This window comes from Eublepharis macularius, chromosome 9, assembly GCF_028583425.1.
Source record: "Eublepharis macularius isolate TG4126 chromosome 9, MPM_Emac_v1.0, whole genome shotgun sequence".
In the NCBI taxonomy this organism is placed as follows: Eukaryota; Metazoa; Chordata; class Lepidosauria; order Squamata; family Eublepharidae; genus Eublepharis; species Eublepharis macularius.
The window spans coordinates 96,166,835-96,186,518 of record NC_072798.1 but is presented as its reverse complement, the minus strand read 5'-3'; the positions used below and the strand labels follow the sequence as shown (position 1 = coordinate 96,186,518).

Here is a 19,684-nt window from a genome sequence, read left to right as displayed (position 1 = left end):
ATTGCTGTTATTTAGTAGTAATTTTTTCTTTGGACATCAGAAACTGCAATATGGAAGAGTTTAATGAGTTCATAGCCTCCAAATCAGACTAGCATTCTTCCTTTCACTGCTATGTGAATTGAGTGGAATTTCATACTTGCATTCTGATGCACAGCACTCTCTATTATTGTCATTACACCAAATTATGTAGTAAATGTGGAAAACAAATGCATATTTTTTTTAAAAAAGAGAGGTCATAAATATCCAGTTAGAGAACGTGTCAATAAATGTTGGTGCAAAGATCACACAGTTCTCATGTGCTGTACCATGCATCTTTATAGACAAATAAATGTAAAAAAAGTTTAATGCCAGTTATGGTAGTCTTTGTTTCTTTTTTTTCATTAGATGAAGAAAGAGGTTCAGTGGTGTGTATAGGAAGGTAATAAAGCTGATCTGACTCCATTTGATTAGCATTCATGTCCTCTTTAATGGCATAATTCCACTCCGGAGTATTATTAACTAAACTACCCAGTGTACTCTGATTTTTTTTTTTAAAAAAAACCCTGTTCTAGGAAGAGCGAATCTGATTGTAAATAGAATAAGCAAAACAATCCACTTTATTTTTTTAAACAAAACAAATACGAAAGCAAAAAGGAACATGTAACCTTATGTACATTTAGATGTTCCAATACAACCATTAATTTTTAGAATTGTATTGAGCTAGGTTGAAGCAATATGTTGTAGCATTATTGTAATTATCTGTTCTTTTGAACGCTTGTGCCTTTTTTCTCAGTGGAATTTGCTGTGGTGATTAAAAAGCTTGGACATATAATGTGATCTGATAGCTGTACAGTAACAATCGCAATAGTAGCTTGATAATGTTCTTTTCAACACTCAAATTGCCATACATTAATAGCTACAGCATCTTTCCTTGTCTTTATCATTTTTCAAACAGTACAATATTTTCATACACTGACACACCGTAAACTGGAGGTTAGATCCAATGACTCCTTTCCACCCAAACTCCACGTAGTGGAAAGAAATTATGACTCCAACCCAATGTGTATTGTTTGCAAAACAGTAAATGTAGAGATCGTCCTAGTACGTGCTAATGTATGGATATTCTATTCTTTGTGTTTTAAGTCTCACCAATGGCAGCATTTAAGAGACGGTTAGCAAGTTCTTAGCTTTAACCATGAATGCTTACCTTCCATTCCCTTTTTGAAATGTTAGGCTAATCCACCTTCAGAAATGGCATGCGATATTTTCCCCAACTGTCCAAGTAAATATTCTGTGTCAATAAATTAGAAGAGAGACCCGAATACACTATTATACCACTAGCTGCCTGTCATGCCATGGAAGGAATCTGCAAGCTATTCAGTAACTTAATGTTGGTAGAGAGAGACTAAACATAAAAGAAAGTTATCTTCTCAGATCTTGTAATAAGAAGCATCTTTGCTTCTTTCCCTCTAGCATCAGCATGGCGCACGTGACGCACTCCTTGGAGGAATGTCCCTGCTTGCAGAGACCTTCGCCTAGATATAGGCCAATTCTCTTTTGATCAGAAGTGACACAATTACAAGAGGTGTGAGTTCCTTAGTTGTTGTGTCAGAGTACATTAAAATTTTGCTTAGAAAGGCGTATTCCCATCTGAGGCTTTTGAAACGCGCAAGAAGTTTCTTTTTATTAGAAAGCAGAATGTTGACAATTTTCATTAAAATGCATCTTACTTGCATCTGCTCTTGCACGCAAATAAGAGAAGAGACTACGTATTTGATGTGTTGCCATTGCTTCTCTTCTCCCCCCAGAAGATGTTAAACATCTTTGAGGAAAGAGTCTCCTAATTTAAATTGCAAGGTTTTGTCTTGGTTTCCAAGTCTCAGAATGTATTGATACTCTGAAGATATCCTTTCCAAAAAGTAAATTAAGATGTTTATGTAAATATTATACTGAATTAATAGAGGCATTCCGCACTTGTTTATGTATTTATTGAGCAGCAACAGTTAGTTTTCCCTTTCAAGAGTAAAGTCAATTGACTTTTAAAAAGAGAAATATTAACAAATTAAAATTACAAGTTGTCCTTTAAAGGCTATGTTATAATCTGGTAATAATACTAAGGTGATCTACTTAATTAGATCTCTGAAATTCTTGTTTTCGTCTTCTAGAGCTATATTCAAAAAAATAAGAAAATCCTAAAAGCTGCCAAAGACTTGCCTCCAGACGCACTGGTGATTGAATATCGAGGAAAGTTCATGCTGAGAGAACAATTCGAAGCAAATGGATATTTCTTTAAGAGGTACATTTTTAAAAAACCTTGGTTTAATTATGTTCAAGTTCTGTAGGATTCTACAATTACACTTATTTTTCTTAGCTTCTGGCACACATTATGTCCTTATGGCAGTGGAGTCAACAACTCTTCCTTGCCTTTCTGTATCTCACTCCTCAACCCACTCTGAAAAACTCTGAAGCTAATTTACCTTGCCTGCTAATTTGACAATCTGGCTCCTCGTATCTTCCTCAGGCTCTTCATTATGCTAATTTGACAGTCTGGCTCCTCCTATCTTCCTCAGGCTCTTCATTATTCCTCAGGCTGTTCATTATGTTGCCTCCTCTGGCCTTTTTTGTTGTGGTTCACCTTCGTAACCCAGCCTGCCTCCATCACTCAGTTATCCTTTTCAAGGAACATCTCTTCTGCCTGTCAGTTCTTCTCAGGAGATCCTGGCCGTTTTCACACTGCTTACTGACCACGGAACATTGCGCCAAGCTCCCAGAATGACAGCGTCAGCGATTTCGCGCCAGGAAGACGCTGTCATTCGGGAACTTGGCACAATGTTCTGTGGCCGGTAAGCAGTGTGAAAATGGCCCGTCTCTTAGTGATCTTCCCTTCATCTTTCAGTATAAAAAGAATCTGGACGGAACTGAGTATAAGTTTGGAAAGCAACTTACCTGGCTGATTTAATATTATGAACAACACTAAACTAGATTTGTGGAAACGCAGAAGAGGAATTACAGTGGGTCCTTTGTACATCCTGTGCTGATTTAGCCCCTGGTTTGCCACTTTGTGGATTAGCAGTAACTAGTGCAGGGATTGACACAGTTCCATTTTGGACATTTCAGACACTAAATTTGCGCACCTGACATTTTGAAAATTTCCCCATCTGAAAGTGTAAATGTAGTTGTGTTTGTCTCCAGCCTTGACGTGTTATGTGGTTGGCCATCTTTTGCTGACACCCCCCCCCCCCCCAATATCCTCCTTCCCTGTCTGGAGTCGAATGGGTTCATGCTTTATTCTGTAAAGTGCCAAGCGTTGTAAGGATTTTGTCTAAATAAGTAGTAACAGCTATCTTTCACAATCTGAAATTGATTTTAGAAGGTTTTTCTAAATCCTGATAGAAACCTAAGATTTGAAATCAAAACAGAGCCCAAAGTTTGAAGAACCTATGAAGAACCTCCACCTACATTTTCCTGTACAGACAATGAAGGCTTCTCCGTACAAATCCTTTGCATAGTAACCTGCCTTATCCAGTTTATAATGTGGCACAAGCTTCCATAGACCAAAGATACCTGCGGGGAAGGGAAATAATTTAGTAAACACAAGACCAGATGACTCAAAGCAAATGAAGTGTATTACTCTTTCCCCACTTAGGTCAGCAGCCGCCCTGACTAATGGAAAAAATTCTCTCAGAATTCCAAGTACAGCAGAGTGACTGTAAAAGCAAAACAGTTCCATTAAGATTCTCCAAGAGTCCATTTCCTAAACGTTCTGGCAGAAACTGTCATAATCAAATATCCTTTCTAGTTTTGACCAGCGCTGATTCTGTCCTGATGGCAGCGAAGATGGCAGTGAAATCCCAAAATCTGGGACTTGGAATGGGTGGGATTCTTGTTGCCTGAGCTAGGAGAGCTCCATGTATATGTACAGCAAAGGATGCTTGGCTCAACAGACTCAGTATTTTATGAACATTTCATAAAACGTTTGCTATATTAAGCTAATTTTCATTGTGAGTAATCCCAACACTTCGATAGTATATCTAGAAAGCAGTTTGTTTGGTATAGTAACTTTATCAGTAAGGGGGGAGGGGAGGTAAACATCTTATAATTTAAATATTTATGTCTCCTAATTTATACAAGATTTTCTATGTTAGTATAAAATGAAGTCTTTTTATTGTATCAAATACTTTAAATTATGAGGGTGTTTTTTTTCTTTTAGGCCATACCCCTTTGTCCTGTTCTATTCTAAATTCCATGGGCTAGAAATGTGTGTTGATGCAAGAACATTTGGAAATGAAGCTCGATTTATCAGACGTTCTTGTACACCCAATGCTGAGGTAGGCTTTTGTGAATTTTAAAATGCCTTCTGGATTGCGTTCTGCGAAGCAGGCCCTTACGTTCCACTCGTCTGAATTGGTTGTTTCCCAGTAGCTGATAAATTCTAAAGCATCAGGGGAAACAATTGACATCAAATGCCATGCTTTGATACTAGTGAGAAATGAAGATGGAATTAGTTTTTGTACCACAAAATACTCTTTAATATTATACCTGCGTTATTCATTTTAATGAACCATTAAAAACCAAGTGGAATTGGATTATGTTGAACTGCAGATGAAGTAAACTCACTGTGGGGGCTTTGATGCCGTTCACTTCCTACAAGAGGTCCCATGCAGCTTTTTAGAGGGTCAGTGGTGGGGGGGGGGGCTACAGGGGAGTGTAGTAAAAATCTCTTTTCATTAACTTGTTCTTTTCAGTCCAAGATAGGCTCCAACCCCTTGAAGTCAGGCATATGTTATAGAGGGGAAAGGAAGGGGGCGCTGCACAGTTACTTACGCCCTGAATTGCTTTGCGCACAGAAAATATGGGCGCATCAGTTGCTGATATGTGGATGGGGAGGAGGGGAACATAGGAGTTGGAGTTTGTTCTGTGAATGATGGTTCTGTCAGAAACTGTATTGAGTTTTTGGGACGAACAGAAGTTTAAGTCCGAATAATAGTAACAGAAACCAGAATGAGTTTCAGGAAACATTTTACAATGCAGTAGTAAGCTGCTTGGTTATGAGAGAAGTTTGTGAAGATAAAACAGGTTGCCACTTAACTAGTTCCTAACTTTTTGGAATGCAAGGTTGTCATCTAAAAGTAAAACAATGCTTTGGTTTTATTTCTGTCTCCTGCTTTCTCACCTCAGATGGCTTCTGAGGAAACGAACTCAGAGGATCTCAGATCTTGATGTGGGATCCACTTTACTCTTTGGGACCCACTTGCTACTTTCCCCTATATAAAATTCAGGCATCTCATATCAGTCAACAGTGAACAGCTTGTTTTATTTTTCATGTGTATCATTTATAAATAAGTAACTTTGCTTACTTATTTTGAAGCCATTTCACACAATACACAGAGGCAAACCCAGATTTGCCATTGAGCCTCCTCTGCCAGCTCACCCTACTCCTTTTCCTCCTTCCTTCTGGAAATTAGGGAGCTAAGAAAAACAGTATAGGGCAGTTACGTATAAGATGTTTGCATTATATCCTTAAGACTCATTTTTTAATGCTGTGTGTAGGAGTTAAAGGAACTCATCAGAATTCTGCAGAATTTTTTATTTACAAATGTATGGCTAGGATAGCCTTTTGGGGGCTAGTTTATAAGTTACATACATGCTTTCTTCTTTAATCACCTGTTCGTAGCCTTTAGTAAAGAAGCAATTACTTGAGTGGAACAAATGTAAGAATTTCTTTTGTATTGCACTGAGACTACGTAACTCTGCCACTTAATCTTTGTTTAGGTTAGACATGCCATTGAAGATGGAACAATTCATCTTTATATCTACTCTACCCAAAACATTCCAAAGGGAACAGAAATAACAATTGCATTTGATTTTGATTATGGAAATTGGTAAGTGAGACTGAACATCAGATAACGGGACTATGTTATTTATTAATATGATGTTGGCATATTTGTTCCAGTTGCATTTTAAAGCTGCAGTAATTGATTACCGTAAACATGTCGTAGTTTTAAAAGCCCACTTCACAAGTAGTCACAGGGAATCAATTGCTTTTTTGATACAAATGCCTTTAGGAATACAAAGTCAGTCTTTGGTGTGAATTGTTAATGAACACTGTTGCACATATTGGACAGAGATCCAAGAGCTGCTGTAGACAAAACTTTTGGGGTTTTTTTGAACAGCAGACCCGAACTGTCACATTGTGAGTTGACGTTGAGACTTTCCTCAGTTCCAGTGGTTGTTTTTGATGGAGCATAAATTGCAGCAGTTTGGGAAACAGAAGAACAGGGCTACTTTGGGTGCATGGAACTAGCAGCACGTTCTTTTTGGATCTCGGCTCATGATGGTTGGTATCGGTGGCAAAATGTAAAGTCGAGTTGACATCCAGTACTTTATTTGAAAAATCAGTTTGTTTTGTGAAGATTAACCAATGCTACAGTTCATCATCGTGTCTTCTGTGCAGTCCCGCATGGGAACTGCTCATGCACAGGCCAGCCACGGACATTCCAGAGTTCCTAGAGGTGCGAGATGCTCGCTTAGCCTTTTTGTACACTTTTCCCCCCAGGCGCGGCTATAAAAGGCAGGGCGAGCGGCTCCCTCCCTCCGTTTTTCTTTTGCCGCCGCTGAAGAAGGACACGTTTTCTCTCCAACCTTTGGTTCCATCACTATAGATGCGAGTTAGGGCCTTCAATTCCATGACATTGAAGGCGCTCTTCAAGAAGTGTTCCCATTGTGGGACGAAGATGACACAGTGGGATGGGCATGACAGATGCCTTTGTCTGGGCGAGGACCATGACACCTTGCAGCAAAAAAGCCTGCAGTTTATGCCCAAAACATGCCATGAAAGGGCATTGGGACTTAAAGTGGCGCTTTGGGAGTCAGCCTTGCTCTACTGACTCTGGTAACAGAGTGTAGCGCCCAGAACGGGCCTCTTTAGCTCCTCTAGGATGTCTGACGCCTGTCACCCCTCAGAAGGACCGGTCCGTTCCAGCTCGGTGTCAGTCAGAGCTGCTTACAAAAAAGGCTAAGCTCAAGTCAAAGCATGCTGATAAGACATCAACTTCTAAGCCATTTCTCCATTGCCACCATCACCAGTGTGGAAGTGAACAACACAACCAAGGGATGAAGCAACAATTTACCAATTAATACTAGAAAGAAACACTGTAATAGGTACAACCTACAAACAAGCTTATTAAAGCGACCAAGTGCAAAGCAGCAATAGATTCTCTGAGAGTACATTAATAGCATGCACGAAGCTATAAACCGCTAAGGCAAACAGCCAAGTGCAAACATAGTAACTCCAATGCATATTCACGTGGAATTAGGTGCGAAAGAGTCTGGATAATCCAATAAAATAATCCAGTCCATTGGCTGGCAGGAGGATGCAGCTGCAGGATTGGACACTCCTAATTCCCCCCTCCCTTCTCTGTTCCCCCTCCCTCCTCCCCCTTGTACTACTATCACCCCTCCTTACCCTCCCATTTGCAAAAATAGGCGGGAATCTCTGAAAGCAGCTCTTTTCTTGCTGTTGGCAAGCAACTTTGCAAACAGCAAGAAAACTTCTGCTTTCAAGCTTCCCACTTTTTTTCCCACATGGGAGGAGGAAGGAGGAGGTTGTAGTGAGTCACTCACTCCTCCCCCATGGTAGAAAAGTGCAGGAAGCTTGAATTTGCAGCAGAAGTTTGCTGGCTGTTTGCAAATGCAAACAGCCAGCAAAGTGCTGCCACGGCTGCTCCCAAAGCTTTCTGAAGTGACCCAAATGGCTTCGGAAAGCTTTGCTTCAGTATTTCCAAATCGGGCCCAGCATGCTGGCCCCAGTTTGGAAATACCGAATCTTCCCGAATTGGGCCAGATTTGGGTACTTTACCCGAATCTGATACCCGAAGCTCACACCCCTAATCTTTACGATGATCACAGCAGTAGTGGTAAGCCATCTCAAGGAAAAAGGCTATACCATATTTCCCTATCTTGACGATCGGCTTCTGGTGGGCCACTCCAGAGACTCTGCGCCCCAGGACACGCCTCTGGTCCGTATCATCCTCCACCAGCTTGACCTGAGGGCCAGTGTGAAGAAGTTATCCCTGGTTCCCAGGCAGAGAGTGATATTTATGGGGCAATCTTAGACTCCTGGTACGGGATGATGTGGTTCTCCTACACTACCTGAACACTCTGAAGCTAGCCTGGTTCATATCTCCTCTGGACTGAATTTCTCCTCCCCAGTCCAAAAGGTCCTGTTGGAACCTAGGACACCATCCATCAAGAAATCAGCCAAATGGAAAATATTTTCTCTTTTGGCCGCCAGCAGCAACTTGAATTCTGTCTCAGCCTCACTGTCATCTGTTTTGCACTATTTGGTCCAGCTGAAGGATAGATTTGGCTAATTCCTCCATTAAAGTCCACCTAGCAGCCATTTCGGTCTACTGTGACGATATAAATGGGAAATCTCTCTTTGCCCAGCCACAATACAAGTCCTTCCTTAGAGGTTTAGCAAACCGATATCCTCCAGCATCCAGGCTGATTCCCCAGTGGACTCTCTCCTTGTTTCTCACTTCACTCATGTGTAAACCTTTTGAGCCACTAGCTACCTGCTCCCTTAAGGTTCTGACAGTTAAAACAGCCTTTCCGATAGCTATAACCTTGGCTAGGAGGGTGAGTGAACTGCAAGCCCTGAGACATGACTCTCCTTTCATTAAAATATTCGCAGATAAGGTGGTCCTCCGTTCAAGCCTCCCCTTCCTGCCAAACGTTGTCCCCGCTTTTAACTTAAATCAGGACAGTATTTTACCGGTATTTTTCCCTACTCCTACGTCTGACACAGAGACTTTTGCACACCCTTGATGTTAAATGTGTTTTGTGCACTTCGACAGGACAGCTGCTTTCTGAAAGGACCCTAATCTCTTTGTCTCGTTTAAAAGGCCTAAAGGGTCTGAAGGTCACTGCGCAGACCATTTCAAATTAGATAGTTTGGCTCATTAAGGATTGTTATAATCAATTTAAACAACCATGCCCGTTACGCCTAAGAGTGGGCTCTGTAAGGGCTCAGCCCACCTTGTTAGCCTTCAACTTGGGCATCCCTCTAGCGGAATTATGTAAGGCACCACCTGGTCTGCACCATCCACCTTCATCAGGCACTGTGCCATTGACGTGGACGACAGGAGGGACGACAGGAGGCAAGACTGTCCTGGAGAGTCTCTTCCATCAAGAGCTTCACGCCCACCTCCTGGGTAGGTTAGTTTGGTGATCTCCCATGTGGGACTGCAGAGAAGACACAGCGATGACAACAGGGTTGCAGTTACCCTGTAACAGTTGTTCATTGAGCAGTCTTCTGTGCAGGCACACATCCCTCCCTCCTTCCCCACTGTGAGCTTTTTTCTTACCTCCCTTCTACACCAGCGGCTTCGGGAACTGAGGGAGGGAGCTGCTCGCTCCACCTTTTATAGCCGTGCCTGGGGGGAAAGCCCGTGAAAAGGCTAGGTGAGCGCCTCGCGCCTCTAGGAGCTTTGAGTTGTCCGCAGATGGCCTGCGTATGCGCACTTTCCATCTGTGCCTGAGCAGAAAACTACTCGATGAACAGCAGTTACAGGTAAGCGCAACCCTGTTTTCTAGTGAATTCTGTGGAGTAAGCACAGAAAGCATGCATAGTTAGGATCAGGCAACACAACAACAGATACCATTGTGTTAACAGTGTTGAACTATCCAACAGTTATATTTACAAGATTTTTACGTTTTACTTTTCAATTTTTTTTGCTTAGCAAATACAAAGTGGACTGTGCTTGCCTGAAAGAAAATCCAGAATGCCCAGTTCTTAAGCGAGCTTCTGAACCTACAGAAAATCTAAATACTGGTTATGAAACTAGAAGGAAGAAGGGCAAAAAAGAAAGGGATGCTTCAAAAGAAAAGGAGACCCAAAATCAGAACATCACCATGGATTGTGAAGGAGCGGCCACCAAAACAAAGTTTCCAGACAACAGACAGAGAAAACTTTCTCCCCTTAGGCTGTCCATCTCAAACAATCAGGTATTGCAGCATATGTGCTAGAGTTCACCTGACTAAGGAAGTATAGTATGCTGAGGCAGAGATGTAAAAACCCATTATTCTGAAGTATGTGCAGAGATCCTGCACCATTCGCTTCCCCGTTCACCCTGGGCGCGTGTGCATTGTGGACTGAGGAGCTCTGTGTACGTTTAGAGCTTGCGGTCCTGCAAGGAGCCCCAGAGCTATTTTATAATAAAATGGGATTTTATCTCAGCTTAATTTCTTTGTAATTAGTTGTCCTTGTTTACCTATTTCAGAAAGGATTGAAATGCTTGCTTCAGATATTTTTGTGGATTGCTTAAGTAAGAGTAGCATGCTGTGCCTCATGACAAAGACATGAATACTGGTGGAAGGGTACTTTTGTTGATCTGCAGCTCAAAATAACCAGTCTGACGCCACATTAAAACTATGGATGTATACATAAATGTGCTTATGCAGCAGTTCTTACTGGATATATTTTAGGTAAAAGATTTGTTCCCTTTTCAAAGCATCTTCACATCTTAAGTTTACGTAAAGCAGGAAGCTTCTAATTGCGTATAGATTGTTTTAAAATGTTTACTAACATTTTTAGGATGTTGTTTCAAGGGAGTATTGGACATATAAACACCATGTAGGAATCAGCAGTATGTCTAATTCTCAACATGGCCAAATCTGTGAATACTTAAATCCATAGACTGGAGTCACAAAGAGACAAGAGAGCTCTTTCTGCAAGCCTTAGAAAAGCCCCCGATTTTCAGAAAAATCGGAAAATTGAAAGAAAGCAAGGAAGAAATACATCGGGAGGTTAAAGCTTTCCGAACAAACAGAAGCAGCTGCTGTAGTTTTAAGAAGCAAATGTCTTTAGTGGCTGTTGCTTGGCAATCACATGGTATTGCTAGCCTTCAAGCCTTGGTTTCAGTTGGGGGGTGTCAGAGCCCTTTCAAGGGTTATTTTGACCTTTGAGGGGAGGACTGACTGCTTGCGCTTGGTGTAGTGGTTATAATTTTAGAGGGAGATCCAGGTTCAAATCACCACCCCGCCATGGACCCTCACTGGGGGACCTTGGCCCAGTTACAGTCTCAGCCTAACCTACCTCACAGGATGGTTGTGAGCATAAAATGGAGTGGAGGAGAATGATGTAAACTGCTTTTGGATCTCCATTGTGGAGAAAGGCAGTGTATAAATGAAGTAAGTAAAAAAAATACGGCCGAAGATGGAAGGCAGATAAAAGGTAGGCTGTGTGGGTAGGAAAAAGAGACAGAAGCAGGAAAAGGGATGAGGCTATGGTGGCTTTCAGGGAAGAGAGAGAGAGTAATTCGTAGGGAAGGGGAAATGTGATGTCCTCCACAAGTCCTTGTGGGTCTCCTGCTTGTAATTCTACATTACAGAAATACACTATAGGAAGAAGTCCTAAGTGAAAATTCTCCAAATTTCAATTGTTGAAATAAAGTTATGTCAGTCATGTCACTTTAACTTTCTAAAAGGTTGGGGGACTAGAGTACTACAAATGTCTCATTAGATAGATTGCAAAACAGAGAGAGACCTGTTATAGCTTGCTTCTCAGCCAGCCTTAGCCACAACTCTTTAATTCCCCATAAGCAGTTAGAAGTGAGACAAGAAATAAAGACATCTAAGTAGTCAAAGCCGTCGTTTGCTTTCCAACGGAGTGCATAAGGCACAGCATGGGATTCTTACAGAGGCTTATCTGCAGCAACAACGTATTCAGGCTTTATTGTTCTGGTAAGAACATGTTTGCACTTTGAGTAAATTCTTAATTCAGGGCACTTTTTCATGCTGATATAAAATTGCCACTGTGGAGGCAGTTACACTTATTTCCACTTAGTGCAGTCATCCTGTATTGTCCCACTCCATAGTTTAGAACAAGGCCAAGGTGGGGTGTTTTTTTTTTTCAGACCACCACTGTTTTTAAAAATAGTTAAATACAGACGTAAAAGAGACAAATCTGTATTGCTTGGGATCAGGTTTGGCTTAAAACAGGATATAAATAAATGTTTGCATTTCTTGTGTGCATACATGCAAGTACTCCTCTCCCCATCTGAGAGGGTGGGATTCAGGCAGGTATCCTCTGACACATGTCCAGTCCCTCTCACCGTTTTAAATCCAGATGTTGCTTATTAAAATGCTCTGGGTAGTACTGACAAAGATGAGAGAGAAGGGGCTGTGAAGGAGGAACTGGTACTGCCAGGATCGCTTCTCGGCCTTTTGGCTAAGGTCAAGTGTACTGCCGGGAAGCTGTGCCACTAAAGTCGTGTCATAGGGAGCACAAGATGTTTGTTGGTAGCTAAACTGGTTTGTATGCAAGTATGCTTATATTTTACTGATGTGGGAAATAGAATGTGATAGTCACAAAAGTACAAGAAGAGAGATCATTTGTACTGGGGGGGGGGTGTTGCTAATACATCCCTAAGCAGTATTCCTTTTCTCTGATGAGTTTTTTCACAATAAAAATATCCTTTTGTACTCTTGTTAAAATCTAGTACTTGTGAAAATTGGCTTTGTAGCTCAAAATTTGTTCACTGTGAAGTTGATCATATGAAATATTCTATATTGAAAGAGAAGTTGCTAGTATTAAATGATAGCTGCATTAAAATAGGGCACCTTACTTATTGTATTCCATGATAAAGTCTTAGAGAAATTTGCTAGTAGTCAATTTTGTACAAATGCTACATTTGGGCGAGGACCGGGGGGGGGGGAGATGAAACCCATCTGGATTGCTCGTGAGTTGTCTATCAGACCTACCTTATATTCTTCAGATGGCATGCTAGAAGTAGTCTGACTTACCAGTGTTCAGAGACAAAACTTCCTGCTAAGATACACCCCTGGGCTAGTTAAAATAGCTGAACACTCAACACATTGGAAAATTGTCATGGAGCAAGTAGCTTGCCTGTGTTCCAACAAATTAATATCAAACCTTACTGGGCTACTTACTGCCTATGATAGGAATGAAAAATACAGTTTAGTCAAGATATTTATTTCTTGGGCTGTGAAAGCGTGAGGTCCAGTTTTTGCATGTTGCACTGGATAACCAGTTGTCTGATGTTGCAGTTGTGAGGTCTCTTAATATTGTGTAGTCTGTAGAGCTCCCTAGGTCATAGCAGCAGCAGCAGCAGCAGTAGAGCTTCTGTAAAGCAGTCATTTCCATCTTTCAGGAGCCAGATTTTATTGATGATATAGAAGAGAGAACTCCTATTAGCAATGAAGTAGAAATGGAATCAGAGGAGCAGATTGCAGAAAGGAAAAGGAAGATGGTAAGTTGGGAAGCTAGTAGCCGCTTAAAGCTGTCACCAGAGTTGAGTGACAGCTGCTCTTCCCATGCTGATCATTGCTGCCTTTCTTAGGTATTTAGAATGTGAGAATATTTGAAATCTGCTCCTGATACACGCTAACCATATCTAAAGTGTATGAGTGGTTGGGTGAGTGAGTGGGCGTGTTGCCATTTGTGCCTTGATTGTTACCCTCTGAAAATGGAGGGTCTGCTTATGGTTTTTGTTGCTGAAGTTCTTGTCACAGTGTACCTTACTTTACTATTGTTTTACCTTAATTATTGCAGTTATTTTGCATAGCTGCCTTCAGGATTTCCAAAAGCAGCTACTTAAACTGGATAAATTTCCATGGATTATGCAAATCTTTCTCCATACAGAGAGGACAAAAGGTTCAAACACTTAAATACATGTTTAAAAGTATGCTCTAAAAAGTGCAAGACCCCCCCCCCCTCCATACCCACACACAATTTCCACATTTGTCTGGATTTTGCTCTTACGTTTGTGGTTGTAACTTGTGTGAGGTGCTATAGGTGGGAGAATCTGAAGGTAAAGTGGCGTTGTGAGGGCAACCGAGCAGCAGATAAATTTCGGGGGGCAAAAGACAATTTGATGTCTCCTTCCTGAATATAATTTTTGGTCTGTAGCAGCTGCTTGGTTTCCTTTGCTTGCTGAAGCTCCTAAATCTTCTACCCTAGTCTCTCTGCTTCCATTGAATATGACAGGTAGGTAGCAATTACATTTCTAAAAGCTCCTCTGCCTCTCTCTTGCCCCAGTATAGCTTCCCCTGACCTTCTCCCTCCTTTACAACATTCCTTCTCTTGGGGAGATTTCACTAGCTCTTCCTGCTGAGCGTTGCCAAAGCCTCTCCCCCCCCCCCCCCAAAGCTGACTGCTTCCTATCCTGTGTCTTTGCATGTCTCTCTGTTTCCTTTGTATCGCCATTTCAAATTGAACCTTCGATGATGTCTGTGAGGTGTTGATGAACCGGGGTCCCCTCTGGCGCCGCCACTCCCTCCATTGTTCCACTCCCTGGGGAAAGGCCACCTCAGTGTGAGTAGAGCAAGCTTGCGGGAAGAGTTCCACTCACTCCCATTTACCCTCTTTCTGGTTCTCTTCCTAACTGGCACCTCTGACTTGTAAGAGACTGTCCAGCCACTCCCCTCCTCCTGGGCTGGCTGAGCTTCCTTGCCAGCACTCCACCCTGTAATGACATAGACCTGGAGCTGGTCCCTGACTCATTGCAGCAAACACCGTCTCCACGAAAGAGAGCCCTGCCCTTGCTAATGGGGAATCCCCATCCCTTTCCCGGGACAACAAGGCCCAGCTGGTTTCCTCGGAGGTGTTCCTGCCTCGCCTTTCCCACCCCTCACCAGCTGCAGGGAGTGGCTTCTTTGGGAAGGAGGTGGGGCCAGGCATCTCTCCCAACTCCAAGCTCATCCCACAAGTCCAGTCTCCCTTGAGAAGCGGCTGATACGGAGTGGATCCTTGTCTCCAGACTGCCCAGGCTGAGGCATGCCCCGACTCTTCTTGGGTTAAGTCCGGGAGAGTTGGGGAGGAATGTGGACTCTCCCTCTTTCCTGTTTTGTAGCCGAGTTCGCTGCCCTCCCACAAGATAGAGGGAGATTTCTTTCTGGAGGATACTCTTATCAGACTGATTTCCCAAACTGGTGATTTTGGGGGTTTCTTTGTGCCAGGTCTCAGCTGACTTCTCCATTATTTGTAGGGTGTCTCACCATTCATGGTCTGCAGTTTAATGCTCCTGAATTTCTGCTGTACATCTTTCCTCCTCTGTGCAATCCTTCTCTGTAGGCTGCGCCTTTTTGTCGTGTTTACACATTTTCTTCCCCACCACCACCTGCATATACTTACCTGCTTCAGTGTCTTTTTTTGCCATGGTATTTTCTCTGCCTTTAAGACCCTTCCATCAGGTTATTTTCCTCTCCTCTTCTTGTCTTTCTGTGAGACCCACACATTGTTAACACAGTAAGGAGAGACAAACTTTTCCTGATTCTGCTCCTTTTCTCTATCAATCTCTCATCTCTCCCCCACCACAGTCTTTTCAGTCTACTGTGTAAAGTGACGAAGGCCCTGCATGCAGGGCTGCGTGATGCCTGGTCGGAAATAGCATTTCCTGAAAAATACAGTCAAAAGTAGTAACAGAGTCCCCACTGATAGGAGGGTGGGAGAATCTGTGGCATGGCACTTGGACGTTTGTATCAAACTTTGTGGAGCTGCCGTCCTAAAGGGCAGGCTGAGTTCAGGCCTCCAGGCTGTCTTTAGGGTGAATGTGGTTTTGGTTTATTAAGGTGCCAAGTTTTGGCTAATTAGGCCAGGCAGTACAGGAGCTTTATGTTAATCCAAAATAATATGGTTTATAGTTTAATTCTTTACTTATCGGTAGCTTCAGAGCATATGGAACATCTTAGTCCCATTCTTCAAAGATGTTGAGATTTCACACATTGTCAGAGAAGAGTACTTGAGGCCTGGCCCATATATATGTCACAACAGTTGTAATTCATATTATGTAGCTACCTTCTTTGGGAAAAATATAAATGTGAAGACTGAGCAACTCTTCCATTTTATCCTGGAATCCCTCGGGGCAGTTGAAACAACTAAAATTAAATGAAACATACAGTTTCCTAAACTGTAAGACAAATTCAGTTTTTAAAACATCGATGTAATTCCAGGGGGAAATTCTTTGGTGGTGGATGTTGTGCACAGATATCTGGATTCCTGCAAGGGTGGAGAGCAACGAGTCAGGTGATATAATCAAAAAGCTGCACTAAGGCGTTTGGGATTTTTGACAGATGTCTAAGGATAGGCCCCGCCTGGCTTCTGCTTCTTATGTGGGCTGGAAGCGTGAGGTCACATAAAATGCCTGCAGTGCAGCCCATGGCTTGTGAAAGCCCAAGGGTTTGAGACCTTGAAATCATAGGTTTTGTGTCCTGGAAAACAGATCCAGCTCTTTTGGCATTTTTTTTCCTGTTCAAACTCATTTTTATTGGCCCCAAAGGCATATATTTTTTTCAGTAGAGGATGATTTGAGTGTCTGCATATATGCCCATAAAATGGTGTGTGTGTGTGTGTTTGTGGTCTGAGGTGATAATCGGATACACCTATAGTTGATGTACCTATTTCCTTATAATGAAATTGTGTGTGTGCATGCGCAATTTTGTGAACCAACCTTACTTAAGTGAACAGTGTTTAAACATCTGCTCATCAAGTGTGTATATGCCTGTATACTTAGAAAATTGCAGAAGCCAAGAAATCACTTGCCCTGCAATATTGAGCTTACACTTGCAGTGGTTTGCGTTGAGCATCCTCTTCCCCGATATGAATCTGCATGGACAGTGCACAGATAGATTGTCTCCTGGGGCCTTCTTTATATTCCCTTGCCATCTAAGTTGTGATGGGTGGACCCACAAGGGAGGGCTTTTTCCATAGTGATGCCAAGGCTGTGGACGTCTGCTGAAATCCATCTCACCCATTAATTGCTGGCATCTTGATGGAAAGCCACGCAATTTATCTGGGATGTGAAAAACAGTTATTATTCATATAGTTTATCTTGATGGCTAGAGAGTGTTTCTCTTTGTTAGCTGTTTTGTTATGTAATATATTTCATCTGAGGCTTCATTATATTTGATGTTTTAACCTTGGATGTAGTTGCCCAGTAGATCCACATTGGATAGAGTGCTGAGATGCAAATCTATTGAATGAATGAATATTGGAACATGTTGGAAAATACTTTCTGACCTTCTCTGTTCTTCAACATATGATAGAGAAAAGGCTGGTCATTCATACGATCTGTGATGAATGAAGAAAACATTTGCCATTGTTTGAAGGACTCGTGTATCCTGAGTAGCCTACTCACACCTATGGGGAACAAGTTTAGATCATGTGTGTCCAGCATTTGTGTAGGTGGAAGTTACCACAATCATGTTACAAATTAGCATGACACCATAAGCAGTGGCAGGGCAATATTGTCTCTGGTGTTTGCTTTCCTAGCCTATGAAAGGGACACACAAAATGAGGCCACTCAGTCCTGTCTTAATTGCTGGGTAGGCTCATACAGGATGAGATGCGCCTTCAGGCGCCCTGTTTCCTGACACCAAGAAGCTGGATGGGTAATAACTTTGTGCGTTATATAACTAGCACTTTGAATTGTGTCCACACAGAGTTGTTGTCTGTATTGGCAACCAATATGGAACTTTTAAAAGCGGCAAGAAATGGTACCTGTGACTAGTACCTTCTAGGAGCCCTACGGTTATGTTTTGAACCAAATGAAGTTGCTGAACAGTCCTGAAAAGCAGTCCCACATAAACATATTACAAAAATTCAAGCTGTATGTAAACAGAGTACGGACAACTAATTGTTGCCAAGTCATGGGCTTTAGCAAGGAAGGGTTGCACCTCATGAGCCAGTTACGAGTTTTATGTGCCAGAGAGGCGATCTCTTTCTGCAGCCCCAGATTGAAAAGCACTCCTGAGCAGCATACCTGCTTTGTAAGGGGGAGTGCAACTCCATCCCGAATAGGCGATCTCCTCAATCTTTGACTGATTGGCCGTATCATCCTACAGCACGATAGTCTTGCATAGATGTGGTTGATTTGCCTTCTTCCGCCTCATTTCCATATCCATTGTCTCACTTAGGTGCAAAGGAGAAGTAGGGCTGAGTGTCGCCTGCAGACTGATGGCGGGGTGGATCCTGTCCCTGTCCTACCACTCCACTGAACAGACTTTATGTACATTTTTATAACCCACCTTTCCTTTGAGATCAAATCTGAAGCCTTCCTCCAATGTAAGCCTTTCTCCAAGTAAATTCCATTGGAGGAAGAACCACTAAAGTTGGAGGAAGGCCCCTTACACCGGAGGGAGGCTCCTTGGGGGATGATTAGATCCAACCCAATATTGTAGCCCAGAATCCAGTTTGATCTCACCCAGTAGTTTCATGTAGATGCTAAAATAGCATGGGAACAACAGAAGGCCCCATGGAACCCCCATTTTTGGTGCCGTGGGGTTGAGAAGTGGGCCTTCCTTATAGAATTAGTCCACTGATGAGATACGAAAGAACCAGACAGGGCGCCTCCAATGTCTGCCTTAGCTAACTGGTCCAGAAACACACTGTGGTCAGTGGTATCAAAAGCTGCTAAGAGGTTCAAGTGAAGGTTGCACTCCTCTGTCTGTCCCCAGCAGAGGTCACTAACCAGAGCAACCAAAACTATCCATCCCCAAACCAGGTCCAAATCCCCACTTGAAATGAGTTTAAGATCAGTGATCCCTAATGCAATGCTCTTGGTGCCTCTTTGCTTCTTCCCCAAAGCAAACAGCCAGTCTTGGTTTTCCTCTACAGCCCTAAAGGGACTTCAGAAGGCTGCAGGAACAGGACCTTTGGGCCTGCAGAGCATGCCCATTCAGAAATAGCAGCTCCGATCGTAGGAGGATGCTTAGCCTGAAAGCTGTAGGTTTATGCCATCAGAGGTCATATTGAAGAGGCTCCCTTGCTACCTGGCATAGATTGCCGGACTGTTTTCTGCAAATGTAATAGTGACTGACATGTGATCACACTCTCTTGCCATCAGTGTCACAGAAAAGTTACCACTGTGTGCTCTAGACTGTGCTGGGTCATGTTTGCAGCGAGTTTTCCTCCATTCACGTGCTAGACATTAGCCCACCTGCTTCACTGTCCAAAGTGCCTCATTAAACCATATATAGGGCAAAAGAGAGTTCTTTGAAAGAAGTGGAATCCAGTAAAAGTGTTCTGCTTCCCCGCCGGTTGGGCATGCCTGCTGTTTTGCAGCCCTGACTACAGAGTTCGGGAAGGTCAGCTCTGTGTGGAGGTAGGTGGGTGCTGTGACTGCTGTCTCCTGAGGCAGGAGGAGGGCCAGACTGGTGATGCTTTCTCACTACAGCCAGCTCAGCCAGCTGCATAGCCTAACTTAATCAAGAGGCGAAGATTTTCTTGGGGAGATGAAAAATGCAGCTGGGAGATGCTACACAATTTATTTGAAGAAAAATGGATGATCTTGGGATTGTTGTAAAAAACTTCTTTGAAATATTTTCTCTTTTGGAATGGTTAATAAATACGGTTTTTAGGCAAGATTTTACTTGCTCAAAACGTGGATTATGAATACTTTTATGTAAAACAATCAAAGTCGAAAGCATTTATTGTCTATAGCCATAGGCCGTCACAATTCACCAAACGTTGACTAATAAACAATTAAGTCCCTTATCACAGTTTATATAAGATACTAAAATTCATTAAAACAATACAGTATACCAAATTATCCCAGGAGTCACGAAGCAGCCTCATTCAGTACCACCTTAGATCTTATCTTTTTGGCTGCGAGTGCGAAGTTAGAGACTCTATAGGACACATGATTATCAGTGTCAGATAACAAAAACACAATCTTCTCGATTT

At 42.5% G+C, this 19,684-nt stretch overlaps 1 protein-coding gene across 6 annotated transcripts in view; it reads left to right on the top strand.

Moving 5' to 3' along the window:
- The window catches only part of KMT2E (lysine methyltransferase 2E (inactive)), an 82,321-nt gene that overhangs the window by 40,103 nt on the left and 22,534 nt on the right, over window positions 1-19,684 (top strand). For 5 of the 6 annotated variants that reach the window (XM_054987813.1, XM_054987818.1, XM_054987815.1 and 2 more), the window contains 5 exons: window positions 2,145-2,275; window positions 4,190-4,307; window positions 5,752-5,861; window positions 9,723-9,987; window positions 13,155-13,253. In XM_054987813.1, coding sequence (XP_054843788.1) covers window positions 2,145-2,275; window positions 4,190-4,307; window positions 5,752-5,861; window positions 9,723-9,987; window positions 13,155-13,253 — 723 coding nt within the window. The remainder of the gene's footprint in view (window positions 1-2,144; window positions 2,276-4,189; window positions 4,308-5,751; window positions 5,862-9,722; window positions 9,988-13,154; window positions 13,254-19,684) is intronic. The other variant, XM_054987819.1, reaches the window with a different exon arrangement.